Below are 22,497 nucleotides of genomic sequence, written 5' to 3' on the forward strand. Positions count from 1 at the left end.
GTAATTTTGCACACATAATAATTGTGAGACAAAGGGATTTATAAGGATTCATGCACCAAAGGCTCTACAAATATGGAAATTAATTTTTGCGCATAAGATTTGAAGTTGATGTGATAACATCCTCTCTCGCTCTCATACTAACAACGTTGATGGTGTCATGCTTGTGATTGTTGATGGTTATCTATGTAACATATTACAAGCTATTTCCCAATTAACATAACTTTATGTTAAAATTTCATTCTACATTGATAATAACTATTCTCTTTCCATGTGCATTTGTTTTGTGAGTAATTCCACATGCATAACAATTGCAGGACAAATGGCTTCGAGACATCCCCCCACCAAAAGCTTTGTTGATTTAAACATTGACTTTAGGGTGCAAGCATCGAAGTTGATGTGATGACATCCTTCCTCAACCTGACATTAACATTGCCAACATTGTTAGTGTCATGCCTTGTGTGTTCTATGTGGTTGTCATCTATGCAATGTATTAAAAACTACTTCTACAACGGCATATCCTTATGTTGGAATTTCGTTTCAAGTCAGTAGCTAGCATTTGCACCAAGGACGGATTGTGAAGGTAGATAGGGATTATCATATGTCAACCATTTAGACGTCTTTCACTCACCAACCAAACATCCACCAATGGTATAAACACTTCTAATATTGTAATTAACAATCAAATAACTAAATAATTAAATGACAAGATTAAAAAAAGGTATGACTATTAGATGTATCCCCATCCCAATCTTACACCCTCCATTTTATTTCCAAAATAAAAATACCTACCAACATAATTACTTTACCTTACGTGTGTTGTGAAGTATGACTATTAGATATATCTCCATCTCCAGTCTTACACCCTCCATTTTATTTCCAAAATAAAAATACTTATCAACATAATTACTTTACTATATATATTATGAATAATATGAAACAGGCATAATATTTAAAAAAATAAAAATTGAAAAATATCACTCCCATAAAAACTTTGGAAATGCATAGTGATGCCTTAAGAGCCCTATTTAACTAATATGTGCATCGTTTGAAGTGATATCAATCAATCTTGTACTTGGCATCATACCTTGTCGGCCTTCTTGTAAGTGCTTGAGTGTTGTTTATAGTCCAATAAATAACTCATTTACACAATAAAATGTTGTTATCTCTTCCATCTCATTTCAAATCTCACAAGGAAATATCTTTGATCTCTTTTTAATTTAGTTTCAAATCTCTCTTTGATCTCTTTTAAATTTCAAATCTCACCAGGAGATATCTTTGATCTCTTTTCACAAAATTTATAGCCACCCATGCTATGTGAAAAAAATAAAAAAAACAAAACGACCAGCATCATACCATATCATGGTTTAAAAAAAAAAAAACAAAACAGAAAGGAAAGAAAAAAAGAACCATTAAATCTTGGTGACACCCATAAAGAAATGAAATGACCGTGGCCCAAAGATTGTGTTTCAACTTCTTTCATATAATTTGAATTTAAACGGGTTTAAACAGTTTGATCCATGAACGAGTAAGTTTGTCCGTGGCACCGTCCTCTGGATTGACTTGATTTGAGAATTTTGAAAGCAATCCAGTACAAAGATTCACAGCGTAAGCCTAGAGTGTGAAATCTTTCTTGTTCAGCATTCATCAGCGTTCAATCACAGGCGTTGGTCGTAGATTTCCAGCGATATCTGTTGGGCGGGAAGAAATCCAAGCTCTGATTTTATATCAATCGGATCGAAAGAGTGGGAGTTGTTGTCGCGTGAAGAAAAAATAATGCAGATAACGGAGGAGCAGCGCAAGCGGGCTGAGGCAAATCGGATAGCAGCTCTGGAGAAGCGACGGGCAGCGGCAGCAAAAGGTTCAAATCAAAAGCCGAATGCAGAGAGCGTTTTACCTGGCCAGCAGCACATCAAGGCCCAACAGCAGCAACAAGGATCAGGAGAGGGGAATGGGAGCAGTGCCTGGAATCTCTTTCCGTGCCGCAAGATTATTGCAAACCAGCTGCCTCCAAAAAACGTTTCGCAGCCGCAACGAGCATCAGGAGGGGGGAATGGGAGCAATGCCTGGAATCTCTTTCCGTGCCGCAAGATTATTGCAAACCAGCCGCCTCCGAAAAACGTTTCGCAGCCGCCGTCGAATCAGCAGCAGCAGCATCTAACAGTTGTTCTGGAGCTATGCTCGCCCACCGAGTTCACTGTTTCCACTGCACCTGCGCCTGGTTCCACCGCTGAAGGAAGGCAGGAATCCCTCACACACTTCAACACCTTTCTTTCATCGGTAAGCGTCCTATTGCCCTTTTTCTCTCCTCATACTCTGCACATTGGCTGTGAGATGAAAGTCCCTCGGTTGCCCCTGCTTGATGTGATAATGCCTCCCTCGCTCTTGTCTGCTGGCCATATCATGTCATACGTCGTTGGAAGTTAACTTTGCTGTGCAAGTACCGGGGTGGATGTGATAGCATCCTCTCTCACTCTGGTTGGAACTTGGGCCATATCGTGTCATGCCTTGCGAGACCTCTCTGGCTTCTGGATGTTCTCTATGTCATGTATCACAAGTTTTTATTCCAGTGACATATCCTTATACTGGACTTTATTCTCCATTAATAATTACTCTACTGTATTCTACTGTCTCTCGCCAGGAGCCACAGATTCCAAAGAAATGCTTTCTGGTACTATTCGAAACGCTGAGCTACTCCAGACAGCAACAGCTAACGTTTACCTTGCATATCAGACAGTGGCCTCTTATTTATTGGATTTTTTGCTTTTTCAATTAGAAGAAGGTAGAATTTCTCCAGAGGCATTTTGGAACCACAGAGACAACCATAATAACCTTTCATTCCAGTGAGCTTTAGTGTCGATTTCTTTTTACAAGCAACCAGTCAACAACTTTGTGTTCCAGTGTTTCTTCAATTAAGCAGAAGCTTGGAATCCACGATAAAATTTTGAAATGCTTACAGACCATACTCTGCCTCAATAACCTGCTTTTTCAAGTGTGGACTATATTTTTACCAGTAACATAGAAACAGAGACAGACTCCAGAGAGTCTTACAGTCTTTCTATTTTGGAATTTGACTTTCCAAAGGACATGCCAGAAATTCCCAAGAAAATTTTCAGATTGCTGAGAATTAGAAGCCAGACATCTCTATTAATAACCTTGTATTTCGATGACCTTTATTATATATTTTGTTTTTCAGGTAACTGGAAGGCAGAAGAAGTACTGAGAAATACTGAGAAACAACCACATAGTTACCGGCCAGACCAAAGCTTTGTTAATGATGAATCACATATGTACAAGGAATTTGAAGACCATGACCCCAACTTCTACAACATTGAATATTTTGGATTACAGAACTCCAAAACTGTTTGCAATGTATTTTATGTTCTTGTTGATGATTGCATGCTGTCAAACTGTCTTCAAGGTCCATCTGAGAAGCAATGCAACACTTTGGTCTCATCTGCAAGACACCATTGGCAATTCTCTGACCCATTGGTCTAACTGGTGTAACTGAAATCAAATCTTTCTCCCACAATCTGAACCCATTAAAATCTCTAGCAATGGCACTTTCATATGAAAATCATTCTGCATGCAAAATCTTTCCCGCGTTAGCAATTTGTAGGAGCTAGTGCATGCCAGATAGTGTAGTTTCCCAGTGGCATGCATTGTGAATTAATAATATGACAGAAAAGAATATCTTTGTGGTGAGAACCAAGGACCAGCCATTCTGAACCCCGCTTGCTGTGAGTATTTATTCTACATCTCAACGATGTACCTACTTTTCCAGCCTGTGCTAACTCCGAATTCCCTGTGATCACATTCAAGCAGCATCAAACACTTATAAGTTATGAATATCAACCATCCGAAGGCCAGTTCAGCCTGTTCATTATTTTCTGTTTTATTCTTAAATATTATTCTGATAAACAACATTCATGTATATCAGTTCAGGCCAATAGAGGCAGCTGGGAATTTTGGAAGTGCACAGGGAGAAACAAAAAAAATTCTTTAATGAACAGTGACTCATCATTTTAGCTTGACGTGCAGGCATTCTCACTGTATAAGGTGATAGAGGTGCAAGGCTGTTGATTTTCTAGGAGAAATCTGATCTTCTATTCTGATAATTATTTCCAATGATTTCTTTAACCAAGTTCACTTATGTCATATTGTTAAAATTGACAACTAGGGCCAAATTCCACCTTAGGACAGCTTATATGATGGAGATGATTATCGCATTGGATTCCTCTTTTCGAGAGGTCCAATTTTGATATAAATATCATCTCATTCTCACAAACAGAAGTAGAATTTTGAATTTATTCTCTCATGAACAAATTGTTAAGGTCGCCTTCAGTCAAATGTAGGTTCAAGAAGCCCAATGAATGTGTCTCCTCACCCTCAACGAATTGTTTAAATAGGAGTGACCTCTTTTCTCATTTGGACATCACTCATCATATCATTCATCTCTCTCTCTTCTCTTGATTGGTTCGTACAGCTTGGACAGCCTCTCTCTCTTGTTCACATGTGAGGCAAGAGGCCGAAAATTTCAGGGTTAAGTGCAGGCCGAATTTTAGAGAAACAAACCAGCGTTGAACAAGGCTCATTTGACCATCTTTGACTTCAGTTTTCAGGGCATAATTCCAATTTTTCTAGGCCGAGTTGCTAGGCACAGAAACTGAGGTGTTTTGGGCAGTTTGACCAGCGTTGACTTCAACATTGACTTCAGATTTGACCGCAGAAAATTACAGCAGAATTTCTCTCTCCTTTGATTGAGTTTGACAGATCTGTTTTGGGTTGACTTTGACCTCCTATTCAGGTTGAGTTTGACTTGGGTTGACTGAGCTGCATTAAATACGTGTTGCTGCTATTTTGACCAACGCTGACTTTTTTGTTAGGGCTGAAGTTTGACTGCAGTTGACTGCAGATTTGTCAGGGCTGTTTTGGGCAAGTAAATTTGATATTTGTACTCTTTTTCTCTGCTGAACTATTAAATAATAATAAGAAAATTTGATCAAAGGGTTTTCCCCACATTGGGGTTTTTCCCTGGAATCCGCCAAATCTTGTGTCCTCTTGTTTTGGCTTGTCTTTTGCACTTGTTTTTATGTTCTATCTGCATTTATTGTCAATGTGATTAAGTTAATGTGAATTTTACTGGATATAACTGGAAATTGTCATTGGGCTGATAAGGAACATTGAAGTAAATTGTGCTAAAGCATAAAACATACCGTTGTTATCTAAAATTAACATGGTATCAGAGCTCAGGTGAAGACAAAGCCCAAGCAAGAGTGAGGAAAAAAAATCACTAAGGGAAGCTGTTGGACTAAAACTTGGAAGTAGTCCTAATGATGACTACATCTTATTTCAAATCCGAGGACAAACTTAAGGACAAATCCGACTATCATGCATGGAAGATGTCTCTAGATTTGACTTTGGAAGAAAATGATGCCATGGACTATGTCAAAGGAAGAGTAGTGGAACCTCCTTCAAATGCATCCGCAGTTGCACAAACCAAGTACAAGAAAGGTGAGGTTAAAGCTAAGAAAATTATTGTTGATTCTCTTCACAAGCCATTGGTTGTCTATATTTCTGATTTGAAAACATTTAAGGAAATTTATGACAAGCTGGTTGGTATGTTCAAAGTAAATAATGCAAATCAAGTTCTCTTTTTCAAGAACAAGTTGGAAGACATCAAGATGGATAGAGGAGAATCCATTCAATCCTAATTCATGAGGATTACCGAAATCAAGAATGATCTCCTATCTATTGGAGAAGTCATTGGTGACAGGGAGCTCACTCTTATTGCTCTTGGAGGCCTTACAAGAGAATGGGATGTGTTTAACACTCCCATCATCAACAATGATAGGATTCCGGGATTTGATGAATTATTGGCTAGATGCACTCAAAAAGAAATAAGGATGATCGAAAGAGACAAGCCCTCAAATGGAAACAATTCTACCACCTTCTCTGCTCATGCTAGGAGAAAGAGCAATGCTAGTCCAAGAAGACAAGGTCAAGGGTTCAAACTGAGATTCAAAGAAGGAGGAAAAAGAGATGCTTCAATTGCAACAGGTTTGGACATTTTGCTATGGAGTGTCCTCACAAGAAGGATACTCCAAGAGATGATGACAATCATAACAACAACTACAAGGGCAATGGCAATCAAAGGAACAACAGGTTCAACAACAAAGGAAAGAGGAATGCTCCCGCTGCTCGAAATGGAAATGGTCGTCCTCCCAAGAAGTTAAGAAACTCTAGGTATGAAGAAGTTAATGTTGTAAAGCAATTTTTTTTATCTTATTTCTACCCTCACCACTGCTTCTCCTCCGGATACATCAGATCATTGGTTGATTGATAGTGGTGCCTCAAGGCAGTTCACTGGGTACAAAGAAGCTCTCTCAAACTTGATTGAAAAGAAGACAAATATGGAGATTATACTTGGGGATAATGCCACTTATCCCGTGAAAGGAATTGGGACTGTTACTCTTCACTTAAATCAAGGTCAAACCCTTCATTTACAAGAAGTGTTGTATGTACCTGATTTGAAAAAGAACCTGGTCTCTATTTCTGCGATGGAAGATAAAGGTTTCAAGGTGACATTCATTGATGGGAAGGTTCGTGTTTGGCAAAGGAACCCGAGAGATGCATTCACTCTTGGATTCAGGGTTGAAGGTCTTTATCAGGTTGGAGGAAATACGTTGGGAGCAATGACTTGCGATACTTCTCTTCAATCCAAATTATGGCACTGAAGATTTTTGTGGATGACTTCTCTCGCAAAACATGGATCTATTTCTTGAAGAAGAAGGACGAAGTGTTCAAATGGTTTCGCTCTTTTAAAGCCTTGGTCGAGATTCAAACAGGGAAGAAGATCAAAATATTAAGGACCAATAATGGGACCGAATATGACTCAAATGAATTCATTGACTATTGTAGAGAAGCTGGGATTAAGAGGGAGACCACTACTACATATACTCCTAAGCAAAATGGAGTTGCCGAAAGGAAGAATCGAACTATCATAGAAGCCACTCGTGCCATGCTTCATGACCAAGGTATATCGAAGCTCTTATGGGGAGAAGCTGCCAACACCACTGTGTATGTTCAAAATAGATGCCCGCATCAAGCATTGGACTTCAAGACACCTGAAGAAGTTTTCACTGGTAAGAAACCTGATGTTTCTCATTTTAGAATTTTTGGTTGTCCCATATATTTTCATGTGCCGAAAGAGAAAAGAAACAAGTTAGATGCATCTAGGAAGAAAGGAACGTTTGTGGGCTACAATGAAACTTCAAAGGCATATAGAATCTATGTGCCTGGTCAAAGGGAAGTGGAAATAAGTCATGATGTCACTTTCGATGAAGATTCTGCCCTTAGGAAAGTTCGAGATCTTCCTATCCCTAGGAAGGACAATGATGATGATGATGCAGGAAAGCAAGATGAACCTCCGTCTGATGACCCGATGCCCGATGTGGAAGGTCTGATGGATCCCATTGATCCACCTCCTAGTGAGCCCTCTACTTCAAGAAAAAGACCTTTGTGGCTCAAAGATACTCTTGAAGATGCTGAGAAACACATTGCACCGAGGGGGACATTTCATGAAAGCAAGAAGCCGAACAGGTACCAAGGGTACTTAGTTGCCATGAGTACCATTGTACAATCTGAGCCTTGTACATTCGAAGAAGCTGTGAAACACCAAGTTTGGAAGGATGTGATGAACGAGGAATGAGTCGATCATGAAGAATGATGTCTAGGATGTGGTTCCTAGACCCAGGGACAAGTTAGTGGTCACTTTAAAATGGCTCTACAAGATCAAACATGGAGTAGATGGGAGTGTTGAAAAGTTCAAGGCCAAATTCGTTGCTTGAGGCTTCTCTCAAAAGGAAGGAGTAGACTATGATGAGATATTTGCATTGGTTTCCCGATATACCACCATCCGTTTGATCATAGCCCTTGTTGCCTCGCAAGGTTGGAGCCTACACCAGATGGATGTCAAAACTGCTTTCTTGCATGGCTCGCTTAAGGAGGAAGTCTATGTAGAACAACCCGAGGGGTTCGAAGTTCAAGATTGTAAGACACATGTATGCAGGTTGAAGAAAGCCCTCTATGGATTGAAGCAAGCCCTCAGGGCTTGGTATGAGAGGATTGATAGCTATCTTATGAAGCTGGGATTTACAAGTAGAGATGTTGACCCAAACCTATATTTCAAGGTTGAAAAGGACAGGCCTCTCATTCTGGTCCCTTATGTGAATGATCTCTTTCTGACAGGTGATGACCCTTCTCATTCATTAATGCAAGTGGGAGTTGCCTTTCGAATTCGAGATGAAGGACCTAGGACTGATGCACTACTTACTAGGACTAGAGGTCTGGCAAAAGCCAGGTGAAATTTTCCTTTCTCAAGGAAAATACATTGTGAAGCTACTTGAGAGATTTGGGATGGTGGACTGCAAGTCCGTATCTGCTTCGATGGAACTCAATTTCAAGAAGCTATGTGGAAGTGTTGCTGGGCTCGGATTAGTGAACTCTTTCGAGTATCGTCAACTTGTGGGGGCCCTGATGTTCTTGGTCAACTCCCGTCCTGACATATGCTTCGCTGTGAACACGTTGAGTCAATTTATGGTTGAGCCTCATCACATTCATTGGATTGCTGCTAAGAATCTCTTGAGATATCTATGGGGCACAATCCACTATGGACTGAGATACACTACCGGGAACTTGAGGCTACATGGATATTCAGATGTTGACTGGGCTAACAGTGTGGTGGATCGTAAGAGTGTTGATTTATGGTAGCATCAGATGTGCTCTAAGCCTCCCAATATGCAGGGAGACGTGGACACATGTATTTCACAATACCCAGAAATCGTTTTGCGAAATTCCACCCGGAGACAGTTTTATTAAAATAATTAATTATTTTTAATGGTGCCTAAGTCTGAACTTAGGAAATTAAAATGATTAAAGGGTATTAATCAAACTGTGGGTGAAACTTCTAGAAGAAGATGAGGATCAAGTCAATATGATTTGAGCCATTGATTAGAATTTAATTTGGGCCGTTGATTACTCAACTGGAGGATTATAAGGACTTTGATGGGCATTTGGAAAACACACCGAGCAGATACTCAGTTACCCAAGTAAGATTGATTTTCTCACTAGTCGAAGTTCGGCAAGAGGAAATCGAATTAGAGGGAGAGTTGCAGGTGAAAAGGAGAGAGGGCATCAACATCAGTGAGGGGTGCAGGAGCAGAAAGAAGACGCAAAACAGAGGAGGGACAACGTTGAGGTTGTGACGCTGGGATTGACGCTGGGACTGTGCAGTACCTACGTAGAAGCTGACGCAGTAAGATGCAGAGGGGGCAACAGGTCCTCTCCAAAGTCGGAATTTAGCGAAGAAGCGTGAGAATATCGTCTGTAATATTTCTCACAAAAATTCCTCTTCTATTCTGCTGGTTGTATCTTGTACATGAGATTTTTGTTGAAGATCAATAAAGAAACCCTTATCTGCTGCACCGATTTTCCCACATTGGGTTTTTTCGGGGACAATTGTCCAAAAATAACTGTCATTGTCATTATACTTGTGCTAGTATTTTTCCTTGCATTTACTATCTGCAGTATTTTCTTGTGAAGGTTGCAATAGAATTTATTTTGATATTTGCTATAGAAACACTGTGAATAACTTATTTCTGAAATAATAAGTAGAAGAAATAATATCAGTCACTGTAGTTGGATTTCTATTTAGAAATTTTCACATGGTATAGGAGTTGAGTTAAGCAGGAGTACAGACCAGAAGAGCCAACATTGAAGAGAGGAAGGGAATTCGAAATCGCTGCATAGGCAAAAAATCGAATCCCGAGAGGAATTACGTAGTCTAAGAGGGCAAAATTTTCATAGGAAAATCTCTCTTTGAGAGAGTCGACAGAGAGGAAGTTTTCCAGATTGAAGGTTGCCAGTGACAGAGTGAGCAACGCAGAGAAGTCTTTAGGCAAAGACGCAATTTTTCTGCAGCAGTTGTTGGGACAGAAAAAACATCAGAAATCGATAGGAAAAATAACACAAAGAAGGATGGAAAATCAAGATGTCTCTAAATTATCTTCCAGATTGGAAGAAGAATTCACATGCTTGTCAAGTTTAGCGTCAACAAATGTTTGGTATATTGATAGTGGGGCTTCAACCCATATGACTGGAGTACGAGAATATTTCTCAAACTATCAAGAAGAGCAAATGGACTTCCAGATTACTATGGGAAACAAAACGAAGTGTACGCCAGTGGGGAGATGCACGATAGCATTTCAAGCAGAAGCAGAAACCAACATCCGAGCCACTAATGTTTTGCATGTGCCCGGGTTAGGAATGAATTTGATTTCAGTGTCCCAGTTATAGGACAAGGGATACAATGTATACTTCATTGGATGGAAAGTATATGTCAAACATCCAAGTTGGAAGAAGAAGAGACAAATTGGAGCTTGAAGCAACAAACTGTATAGATTGCAGCGTGAGTCTCCAATGGCATTGATAAGCAACAATCATAATGGTGAAAGAGAACTGAATGAACTGTAGCACAGGCGGATGGGACACTTATACCATGGAGCACTGAGGATGCTCAAAGAGACTGTTACAGGAGTTCCAGTCCTTAGTACTGATCATGATGACGTATGCAGAGGATGCGTACTAGGGAAGTACGCTAAAACAACTTTTCCAAAAGCAACAACAAAGCGGAAGGTGTATTGTGATACATTGAGATATTTGTGGCCCAATGTCCACAAGAACTCTTAGTGGTGGCGAATACTTCGTCACCTTTATTGATGATCACTCTAGAAAAACCTGGATCTATTTCTTAAAGACCAAGGATGAGGTCTTTGATTGGTTCAAAGAGTTTAAGGCTCTCGTAGAGAATATGACAGGAAAAAAGATAAAGGTATTGCATTCAGATAATGGTGGAGAGTATACAAACAAATACTTCACAGATTTCTGCGCAAAGGAGGGCATCAAAAGAGAATGGACAACTCCATATAATCTAGAGCAGAATGGAGTAGCAGAGCGAAAGAATAGAACTATTGTTGGGGCGACAAAGGCTATGTTGTATGACCAAGACTTGCCTAGATTCTTATGGGCAGAGGCTTGCAACACAATAGTGTATATCCAGAATAGAACTCCTCACAGAGCATTGGGGAAGAAAACGCCTGAAGGTGTCTTCACAGGGAAGAAGCCGGAGGTGAGTCATCTCAGGATATTCGGAAGTGTGGCATATTGTCACATTCCAGACGAGAAGCGTAGTAAATTGGATCAAACTGTAGAAAAGGGGTACCTTGTAGGATATAGCGAGACTTCGAAGGCATACAAAATCTACATTCCTAGCAACAGGAAGATTGTAGTAAGACGAGATGCAAAGTTCATGGAGGATAGAGCTTTCAGGAAATCTTGAGAGATGCTAGCAGAAGTCAGTAGATGTTCCATTAGTCCAACAACAATAGGGGCAGCAAGGAGGACAAGCAGGAGGACAGACACTTGGATCGAGCACAGTGACCAACACCAGTATTTCCTCAGAAGTAGGAAATCCAGGCAGTTCTCAATAGATGGAACAACAGGAACAAGAGGGGGATTTGATTGAGCCTCCCACCACCAGTGGTAGAACCAACAGGGAAATACGACAGATGCTGAGGGACGCAGAGGAGTTTGTCGGAGCTCCTAGAACCGAAAAGAGGCAGCGTAGACAACTTGACAGGTACCAAGCCTTAGTAGCACAGGTTGAAGAACCCTCTAGCTTTCAAGAAGTCGTACAACACCAAGTTTGGGTGGATGCCATGGTAGAAGAGTATAGTTCTATCATGACGGATGATGTCTGGGAAGTGGTACCTAGACCAGAGAATACATCAGTTGTAGGATCAAGGTTGATCTACAAGATAAAGTATGTTGCAGATGACAACATAGAGAAGTACAAGCATAGGTTCGTGGCTAAGGGGTATGCATAAAAGGAAGGAATAAACTATGAGGAGACCTTCGCCCTAGTAGCCAGATATACCTCTATCAGATCCGTTATATCCCTAGCAACTCAAATGGGATGGGAGATTCACCAGATGGATGTCAAGACAACATTCTTGAATGGGGTGATAGAAGAAGAGGTGTATATAGAACAACTTGAAGGCTTCGAAACTCATGAAAAGAGAATTCATGTATGTAGGTTAAAGAAAGCCCTGTATGGGCTCAAGCAGGCACCCAAAGCATGGTATGGTCGGATTGATAGTTACTTGTAGCAGTTGGGATTCGTCAAGAGTGATGTTGATCCCAATCTCTACTATCTAATGGTGGATGAGCCACTTATTTTGGTATTATATGTGGATGACTTGTTTCTAATAGGGTCATCTAGGCTCATAAAGGATTGCAAGAAGAATCTTGAAGCAGAATTCGACATGAAGGATATGGGGTTGATGCATTATTTTCTAGGGTTGGAAGTTTGGCAGAAGAATGGGGAGATTTTCCTTGGGCAAGGAAGATATGCCACAAAGATTCTGAAGAGATTAAGAATGTAGGATTGCTGACCCATGGCTATGCCCATGATCACCAACTGGAAGAAAATAGATGCATCCAGAGACAAGGAGGTGGACCCCACCTTGTACAGATAACTCAGTGGGTCGCTCATGTATTTGGTCGACACTAGGTCAAACATTTGCTTCGTTGTCAACACCCATAGTCAGTTCATGGTGGAACCGAAAAGGGTGCATCAGGTAGCAGCTAGGCACATTCTTAGATATGTGCGTGGAACAGTCGGATATGGGTTGAAATACACCCGAGGTGATGACGTCAAATTGAATGGATTCATAGATGCAGATTGGGTAGGTAGTTCAGTAGCCCAGAAAAGTACCTCTGGGTATTGCTTTAGTGTTGGATCAAGAATAATCTCTTGGTGCAACAGAAAGCAGAAGTCGGTAGCTTTGAGCTCAGCAGAAGCAGAATATATGGCGGCCAACACAACTATGTGCGAAGCTATATGGCTTAGAAAATTGCTTGTGAGTTTCTTCACGAAGAGGATGGAAGCGACCAATATTTTCTGCGATAATCAGAGTTGTATTAAACTCTCTAAGAATCCAGTATTTAATGATCGGTCGAAACACATTGATATCAGATGTCACTTTATCAGAGGCTGTGTTCAACGTGGGTCAGTATAGTTGCAGTATGTCTCCACAGGAAATCAAGTAGCAGACGTACTCAAAAAAGATCTAGGAAGAGCTAAATTCATTTAGTTTAGGGAGCAGATGGGTATGGTAGAGAATCTGTTTTAGTAGTGGAAATAGGTGGGTTCTCAGTTGTAGTGGCAGGAAATGAGAGGGAGTTGCAGTACAGATGCAGTGTTGGCAGTGGCAGGGCCAACAACAGTACAAATGCAACATTTGTGCAGTAGTTGATGGACAGTGGTGTCAGACATCAACAACTGTTAAGTTTAGGTATGTTCTATGCTTAAAACAATTTATTTCAATTTTCACAGTTAGCTCAATATCTTTTCTAGATTAGCAATCACATCAGCATAATATTAAATTGTAGATAGAACATAAATATAAATCGCAGAAGACAAGCCAAGACAAGAGGACACAAGATGTGGCGCTAGCCAGGGGCAAACCTCAATGTGGGGAAACGCTTGCCCTTGATCAATTCTTCTTATCTGTTCTTCAATAGTTCAGCACACAGAGAGAGAGATAGTACATTTACAACAGAAGTCAACACTTTGACTTATCTAAATAATAGCAGAGATCATCTCGAAGAAGATGATACATGAGGTAGCTGAACTCAGTTGAAGACATGCTGCTTCAACTGATTCTCCACGGTGACTCCATCACCATGCAACACTTATTATTGTGCTGCACCTCATCTTCATGCTGCACCTCACTGTGCTACACCATGCTGCACCCATCATCACTATGCTGCACCATTACTTATGTCATGCTGCCACACTGTGCTGCACCATGCTGCCACTGCTGTCCCATGTGCCATTGCTGCACCATGCTGCCAGAGCTATCCCATGTGCCATTGTTGCACCATGCTGCCAGAGCTGTCCCATGTGCCATTTGCTCCACCATGCTGCAACAACTGTCCCATGTGACATTTGCTCCACCATGCTGCCACAACTGTCACATGTGACATTGCTGCACCATACTGCCACAACTATCCCATGTGCCATTTGCTGCACCAAGTATAATTGCTGCTATTTAATGATCCACTTCAGGGCAACAATCCTCCACAAAAACATTGCTGTCTCCATTGTTTCCATACTGCTGTCCCATGTGGCATTGCTGCACCACTGTTTGCACTGCTGTGCTTGCACTTCTGGTTAGGGCATGTTCCACTGCCCTTAACCCAACACACAGTCAGCAAGACTAGTCCTCTAGTGCTGCGACCAACCTTGGAGAGGCTCCTCATATGCCACGTTGTCCTCTTAAGGGTCTGACCACCTCAACGCAACCCTAGAATACCTCCAACTGTTTGCTATGGCCTGTGGCCTAGCAACAGTTTGCTGTAGATTTCGGCCTCCTCCAAATGTGCCCAAACAACCAGTGTTTTGTTCCTCCTTTACTCGGCCTTGCCCTCTCGGCCCTAGAACTCGACCTCCTATAGTAGGAATCCTCAGTCCTCCTTCTACTAATCTAGTCACCTGAAATGCCCTGCGGCTAGGGCATCATAGGCTTGCGGCTAGGGTTAGATTTTCCTTGCTAAGACTATGGTTAGATGTCCTTTAGACAGCTAGGTTAGGGCAGTGTATGAGGGTTCCTTAGACAACCTATAGAAGGCTTCTCCTAGCAATGTAGATAAACCCTCCTTCATAGCGTTAAAGCTTCTCCTTTAAGACTGCATCAAGGTCTCATGATAAGGCTCCTTTCCTTCTGCGTTTAGGGCTTCCTCTCCTAGATTTCTCTTCCACTAAAAGCCAAAGCAAGTGGAGAGAAATCAAGAGTGAAGTGAGTGTGCAAATGACTCTCAAGTCACCTCCTTTTATACTAAAACGTTGAGCAGACATGGGGGTTATTTGGTGTCGATTTGGGGTAGCATTGGATGTGCTCTAGCCACGAAAATTGGTGGAGAGGCTAAGGCACATGAGATCTCCAATACCCAGAAAGAGTTTGGGCAGATTCTAAACAGTTTAAGAGATATTAAAATAATTAATATTTTTAATGGAGTCCTTAAGTCTAAACTTAAGGGAAATAAAATATTAATGTGTATTAATATAAAACTGTGTTAGAATGGTCCAAAAGTCATGGATCAAGCCAGATCTAATCTTAGCCGTTGATTAGGGACTTAATCTCAGCTGTTGATTTGTCAACGAAAAAAGTATAAGAGGGGGCTTGAGAGTCACTTGGAGAACAAACTGAGGGAGACCAGTCAATTCAATTTCTGGAGCGCGGTTAGTTGAGAAATTGAACCAATGGTCTGGAGAGCAGTTAGGAGGCAGCAAGTACGGAACAGAGAGACGGGAGATCAGCACAGAGGCAGAAAAGGCAGACGCAGGGCCAAAGGGAGCCACGTAGAGGCAACAGAGACTGCGCAGAGCCAGCAGGGCCTGCGTCATCCATGTAGAGGTTGCAGGAGTGACGTAGAAGGCCAGAGAGGCTGCGCAGAGTCTCAACAGGCTGACGCAAAGGGTTTTAGGTCACGCAGAGGTCAGTAGGGCTAACGCTGGGTTCAGAAGAAGTGCTGGAAAATTTGTCTATCTGTGGGTAAGCCAGTTTGGCACCCTGTTGTACTAGAAAATTGCTGAATAATAAAATCCTCCCTTGCTGCACCGGTTTTCCCACATTGGGTTTTTTCTGGGGACATTAGTCCAAAATAACTGTGTCAATGTGTTGATTCTTGTGCATATGTTTGTTTCTGTATTCTGGTGTGATATCTGCAACAATATTTATTTTAATGTTTATTGAAGTAACTTCATGAATAACTTATGGTGAAATAAGTAGGAAAAGTAAATCAATTGCCGCAGTGATAGAATTTTCACATGGTATCAGAGCAAGTAATCAGAGACAGAAAGGGAAAATTAGTTATGGGTCGAGACCACAATGCAGAGGCATCCACCTCAAGGGACTCAAAAAGATTTTCAGAAGATTGCACAAGAGAGAGATTTCAATTTCTCTATGTTGGCTTCCAGGTTGGAAGAAGTGGCATGCATGACTACTGCTGCATCATCAGAAGTATGGTATATAGACAGTGGAGCCTTGTGGCCTATGTCGGGAATCAGGGAGTGTTTCTCAAAATATCGAGAAGAGAAGATGAACTTTCAGATCACCATGGGGAACAAGGCAAAGTGTACTCCAGTAGGGAAGGGTACCATAGTTTTTCAGACAGAATCGGGACAACGGTTCCGTGCCACAAATGTGCTGCATGTACCAGGATTGGGGATGAACTTACTTTCCGTGTCACAACTACAAGGCAAGGGCTATGACGTCTACTTCATCAAGGAAACGGTATACGTCAAACACCCGAGCTGGAAAAAGAAAGTGAAGATGGGGATCAAAAGTAATTGGTTGTATAGATTACAACTAGAATCACCAATGGCACTAATAGACAGTCACGAGGACAAGGACTTGAACGAACTATGGCACAGAAGGATGGGTCACTTGCACCATGGAGCTCTAAGAATTCTCAGGAGCACTGTAACAGGAGTTCCGAATCTGAGTACGGAACAAGATGATGTATGCAGGGGATGCGCTCTAGGAAAGTATGCCAAGGCAGCATTTCCTAGGAGCAAACACAGGGCCAAGAGTGTACTAGGATTGACACTCAGATATATGCGGACTTTTGTTCGTCAAAGCTCTCAGTGGTGCCGAGTATTTCCTTACCTTCATTGATGACCACTCGAGGAAAACTTGGATTTATTTTTTGAAAACCAAGGATGAGGTTTTCTGTCGATTCAAGGAGTTCAAGGCTCTGGTGGAGAATTTGACTGGGAAGAAAGTAAAATTTTTGCGCTCAGATAATGGTGGAGAGTATGTCGATAAGGACTTCAATGATTATTGCGCTAAGGAGGGCATCAGAAGAGAGTGGACAACTCCCTATAATCCAGGGTAGAATGGGGTGGCAGAAAGGAAAAATAAGACTATTGTAGAAGCAACTAGGGCCATGCTGTATGATCAGGATATGCCAAAAATCCTATGGGCGGAAGCACGCAACACAACTGTCTACGTTCAGAACAAGACTCCTCAATGGGCAAGATTACTCCAGAGAAAGTATTCACTGGGAAGACGCCTGAAGTCAGTCATTTCAGGATATTTGGGAGTTTAGCATATTGCCGCATACCCAAAGAAAAGAGGGAGATGCTGGATTAGACTGCAGAAAAGGGATATCTGGTGGGATATAGCGAGAACGCTAAGGCATACATAATCAATCTTCCAGGGAGTAGGAAGGTAGTAGTACGATGAGATGTAAAGTTCATGGAGGATAGAGCTTTCAGAAGATCTTGCGAAATGCCTTCCGAGGAGTAGTCGAAAGAGGATCCATTGGTCATGCCTCTTCAACCAACAAAAGTGAAGAATTCTTCCTCAGGTCAGGAAGATTCTCAGGATGAGGAGGAGGAGTGAACAGAAGCACCTGCTGGTAGAGGTAGAACTAGCAGGGAACTTCGTCAGATTCTGCGTGATGCATAAAACTTCATCGATGAGCCAAGGAACAATAAGAGGGAGCGAAAATAGCCAGACAGATATCAGGCGTTACTAGCTCAGGATGGAGAGCCTGCCAGTTTCAAGGAGGCAGCTAAGGCATACATAATCTATCTTCCAGGGAGCAGGAAGGTAGTAGTACGACGAGATCTAAAGTTCATGGAGGACAGAGCTTTCAGAAGATCTCGCGAAATGCCTTCCGAGGAGCAGTCGAAAGAGGATCCGTTGGTCATGCCTCTTCAACCAACAAAAGTGAAGAATCCTTCCTCAGGTCAAGAAGATTCTCAGGATGAGGAGGAGTGAATAGAAGCACCTACTGGCAGAGGTAGAACTAGCAGGGAACTTCGTCAGATTCTGTGTGATGCAGAGAACTTCATTGGTGAGCCAAGGAATAGTAAGAGGGAGCGAAAACAACTAGACAGATATCAGGCGTTAGTAGCTCAGGATGGAGAGCTTGCTAGTTTCAAGGAGGCAACTCAGCATCAAGTTTGGCTAGATGCGATGGTAGAGGAGTATAACTCCATAATGGTGAACGATGTCTGGGAGGTAGTGTCAAGGCCTTAAGACAGATCTGTGGTAGGTTCAAGATGGATCTACAAGATCAAATATGCTGCGGATGACAGTGTTGAGAAATACAAGGCCAGGTTTGTGGCTAAGGGGTATGCTCAAAAGGAAGGGATTGACTATGAGGAAACCTTCGCCCCGGTAGCCAGGTATACATCTATTAGAACTGTGATATCTCTTGTAGCCCAGATGGGATGGGAGATCCATCAAATGTATGTCAAGACGACATTTCTGAACGGGGTAATAGAAGAAGAGGTGTACATTGAACAACCAAAGGGCTTTGAAACTCATGAGAAGAAGTCCCATGTACGCAAACTGAAGAAAGCCTTGTATGGGCTGAAGCAGGCACCGAGAGTGTGGTATGGTCGAATAGATGGCTACTTGCAGAAGATGGGATTTGTCAAGAGTGACGCGGATCCGAATCTCTACTATCTGGTTGTAGAGAACGAGCCACTTATCTTAGTATTATATGTGGATGATCTCTTTCTGACAGGATCATCCAGACTCATTGAGGACTGCAAGAAGAATCTAGCCACAGAGTTCAATATGAAGGATCTGGGACGAATGCACTACTTCCTAGGGTTGGAAGTTTGGCAGCAGAAAGGAGAAATCTTCCTTGGGCAAGGGAGGTATGCTACATAAATCCTGAAAAGGTTTGGGATGGGAGACTATAGACCTATGGCTACGCCAATGATCACCAACTGGACGAAGATTGATGCATCAAAAGACAAGGATGTCGATCCCACCCTATACCGACAACTCATAGGGTCCCTGATGTATCTGGTCAATACTAGACCAGATATTTGCTACGCTGTCAACACCCTCAGTCAGTTCATGGTGGAACCAAAGAGGGCACACTGGGCAGCAGCCAAACATGTTCTTAGGTATTTACAGGGAACAGTTGATTATGGGCTCTTATACACCAAGGGGAAGGATATCAGGTTGAGTGGATTTACTGATGCAGATTGGGCAGGAAGTTCAATGGATCGGAAAAGTACCTCTGGGTACTGTTTCAACATTGGATCAGGAATGACCTCCTGGTGCAGTAGGAAATAGAAGTCCGTGGCTCTGAGCTCATCTGAGGCAGAATATATGGCAGCAAGCACAACTTCGTGTGAGGCCATATGGCTTAGAAAACTGTTGGTGAACCTATTCAGAAGAAATATGGAGGCGACCAGGATCATGTGTGATAATCAGAGTTGCATCAAACTCTCTGAGAATCCAGTGTTTCATGATAGGTCGAAGCATATTGATATCCGGTGTCACTTTGTTAGAGACTGTGTCCAACGAGGAGTTGTACAGTTGAGCTACACTCCTACAGGAGAACAGGTGGTAGATATCCTCACCAAGGCCCTTGGAAAGTCAAAATTTGACTACTTCAGGGAAAAGATGGGGATGGTAAAGAACCCCTTTCAGAAGTAGAAATGAGTGTGTTAGCAGCACGAATGAAGAGGGAGTTGCAGTGCAGATGCAGTGTTGGGAGAAAGGACCAACAACAACACAGATGCAGAGGGAGTTGCAGTGCGGATGCAGTGTTGGGAGAAAAGACCAACAATGGCACAGATGCAGAGGGAGTTGTATAGATGCAGCAGTGGCAGTAGCAGAGTCTTGGGCAGCAGTACAGGATGCAGCAGTGCAGAGGATGTTGGGCAGGGAGGCTTAGCATCAGCACAGGGATTGATGCTGGATGATCAGAGTGATACTAAGTGAGGAGTATTACTAGAGCACAACCCTCGCTAAGAGGGAGTGTTGATTTGGGGTAGAATCGGATGTGCTCTAGCCACGAAAATTGGTGGAGAGGCTAAGGCATATGAGATCTCCAATACCCAGAAAGGGTTTGGGCAGATTCTAAACAGTTTGGGAGATATTAAAATAATTAATATTTTTAATGGAGTCCCTAAGTCTAAACTTAGGGAAAATATAATATTAATATCTATTAATATAAAACTATGTTAGAATGGTCCAAAAGTCATGGATCAAGCCAGATCTAATCTTAGCCGTTGATTAGGGACTTAATCTCGACTGTTGATTTGTCAACAAGAAAAGTATAAGAGGAGGCTTGAGGGTCACTTGGAGAATAAATTGAGGGAGACCAGTCAGTTCAATTTTTGAAGCGGGGTTAGCTGAGAAATTGAACCAGTGGTCTGGAGAGCAGTCAGGAGGCAGCAAGTACGGAACAGAGAGACGAGAGATCAACACAAAGGCAGAAAAGGCAGACGCAGGGCTAGAGGGAGCCACGCAGAGCCAGCAGAGACTGCGCAGAGTTAGTAGGGCCTGCGTCATCCACACAAAGGCTGCAGGAGTGACGTAGAAGGCTAGAGAGGCTGCGCAGAGTCTCAACAGGTTGACGCAGAGGGTTTTAGGTCACGCAGAGGTCAATAGGGCTGATGCTAAGTTCAGAAGAAGTGCTGGAAAATTTGTCTATATGTGGGTAAGCCAGTTTGGCACCCTGTTGTATTAGAAAATTGATGAATAATAAAATCCTCCCTTGTTGCACTGGTTTTCCCACATTGGGTTTTCCCGGGGATAGTAGTCCAAAATAACTGTGTCAATGTGTTGATTCTTGTGCATATGTTTGTTTCTGTATTACGGTGTGATATTTGCAGCAGTATTTATTTTAATGTTTATTGAAGTAATTTCATGAATAACTTATGGTGAAATAAGAAGGAAAATTAAATCAGTTGCTGTAGTGATAGAATTTTCACATTTGATTGCTGGCCGACCTTGACGAATTGTCCAATAACACAAATAAATTCATATCTCCATGAATACTTATTGGAATCGGAAGATCTTTAGATCAATCCTATACCTCTTGATGAGAGAAGTCCAAGAAAAATATCAGCTGCCATAAATAAGATGACCCACATGGAGTTTGGCCCTAGTTGCCAATTTTAATACTCCCTCTCAACTAGGGAGAACTCCATTCATTGATCCATTTGCCAGACTGAACTATCTCTGCCATTAGTGCCCTGCATTGCTCTGATCTGCTGAACCATGAAGAAGAAGAATTGATCGAGAATGTCTCATACCATTCTCTACTGACCCAGAGTCAGTCCCATATGAAGAGAGTGTGTCATACCACTCTTACTGATCCCATATCAGTTCCAAAAGAGAGTGAGTTATATCACTCTTATTGACCCGAAGTCAGTTTCATTGATCTCAGATCAATATCACAAGAGAATGTCTCAAACCACTCATACTGACTTGAAGTCAGTTTCATTGATCCCAGATCAATATCAAAAGAGAGTGAGCTATATCACTCTTACTGATCCCAGATCAGTGTAGGTCATCCTAGCATAGGGAGTATGGTAGATACAACGATGCGTCCATCGATAGTACTAGTATGGTCCCTAACCCCATTTCCCTACTCATTGGCTAGATGAGAGGTACTTCCCTTGAGTCCCAGATTGCATGGGTAGGATGCCTCGACAGGAGAACCACTCATCCTGTCCATAAGTCGCCAAGGGGTATCACAGGGGAAGGCTAAACCATTCACTCTGTACACAATGCACCATTAGGGGAGGGTGAGTCACCTTATGGTCCCTTGTTGCTCCAAGAAGTACCCCAAGCCCCCCAGAGCTCCCATAGCTCAATGCATGCATCATACAGGACTCTCATAAGAGGGTCTCTCAACGACTCCAAGTCGTTCTGGAAAGTCACAAATTTGACCTTTCCTCTGGGCTTTGACAAAATGTCTATGAATTGCACATCAGTCCCAATTCGATGGATCTTTCTTGCTCATTGATGTACATATCCCAGATAAGGTAGTATCTGATGTCTATATGCTGGAGCAATCATAGAATACGGGATTCCTCAACAATCGAATCCCCCTCTGGTTTACACAGAAGATCACTGTGGTATCCATCATGTGTACAAACAGCTCATTGAAGAGCTTCCACAACCAAGCAGCTTCACACGAGGTCATACTCGTAGCTATGTATTCGGTCTCAACGGTGCTGAAAGCAATCGTCTTCTGCTTCCTGCTCATCCAGGATATCGAGCAGAACCCAAAGAGAACCAACACCCAGAAGTGCTCTTGCGATCCTCCACACTGCCTGCCCAATCAACATTCGAATAGTCATGTAGATTCACATTTCCGGCAGTGTATCTCAATTCATGAGGGATTGTGCCTCGAAGATATCTTAGAAGATTCTTGGCACCAATCTAGTGAGGCTCAACCATATATGAGCTCAACATGCTAACTGCAAAACATATATCCGGACGGGAGTTCACCAAGAACATCAATGCTAGAATGAGTTTATGAAACTCAGAGGCATTTCCCAAATCAGGTCTGCATCCCTACCACATAACTTCTGAAAGTTAAGAG

General features: G+C 42.1%; 1 protein-coding gene across 1 annotated transcript in view; it reads left to right on the top strand.

The window, feature by feature from the left end:
- Positions 1–1,597: 1,597 nt before the first annotated feature.
- The window catches only part of LOC149205435 (SNF2 domain-containing protein / helicase domain-containing protein / HNH endonuclease domain-containing protein), a 460,346-nt gene continuing 439,446 nt past the window's right edge, over positions 1,598–22,497 (top strand). Inside the window, exon 1 of the mRNA XM_089397405.1 lies at positions 1,598–2,277. Coding sequence (XP_089253531.1) covers positions 1,774–2,277 — 504 coding nt within the window. The 5' untranslated portion in view covers positions 1,598–1,773. The remainder of the gene's footprint in view (positions 2,278–22,497) is intronic.

The sequence above is a fragment of the Pinus tabuliformis genome, chromosome 1_2 (genome assembly GCF_031772625.1).
Source record: "Pinus tabuliformis cultivar Carrire ecotype Pingquan chromosome 1_2, CPIR1, whole genome shotgun sequence".
In the NCBI taxonomy this organism is placed as follows: domain Eukaryota; kingdom Viridiplantae; phylum Streptophyta; class Pinopsida; order Pinales; family Pinaceae; genus Pinus; species Pinus tabuliformis.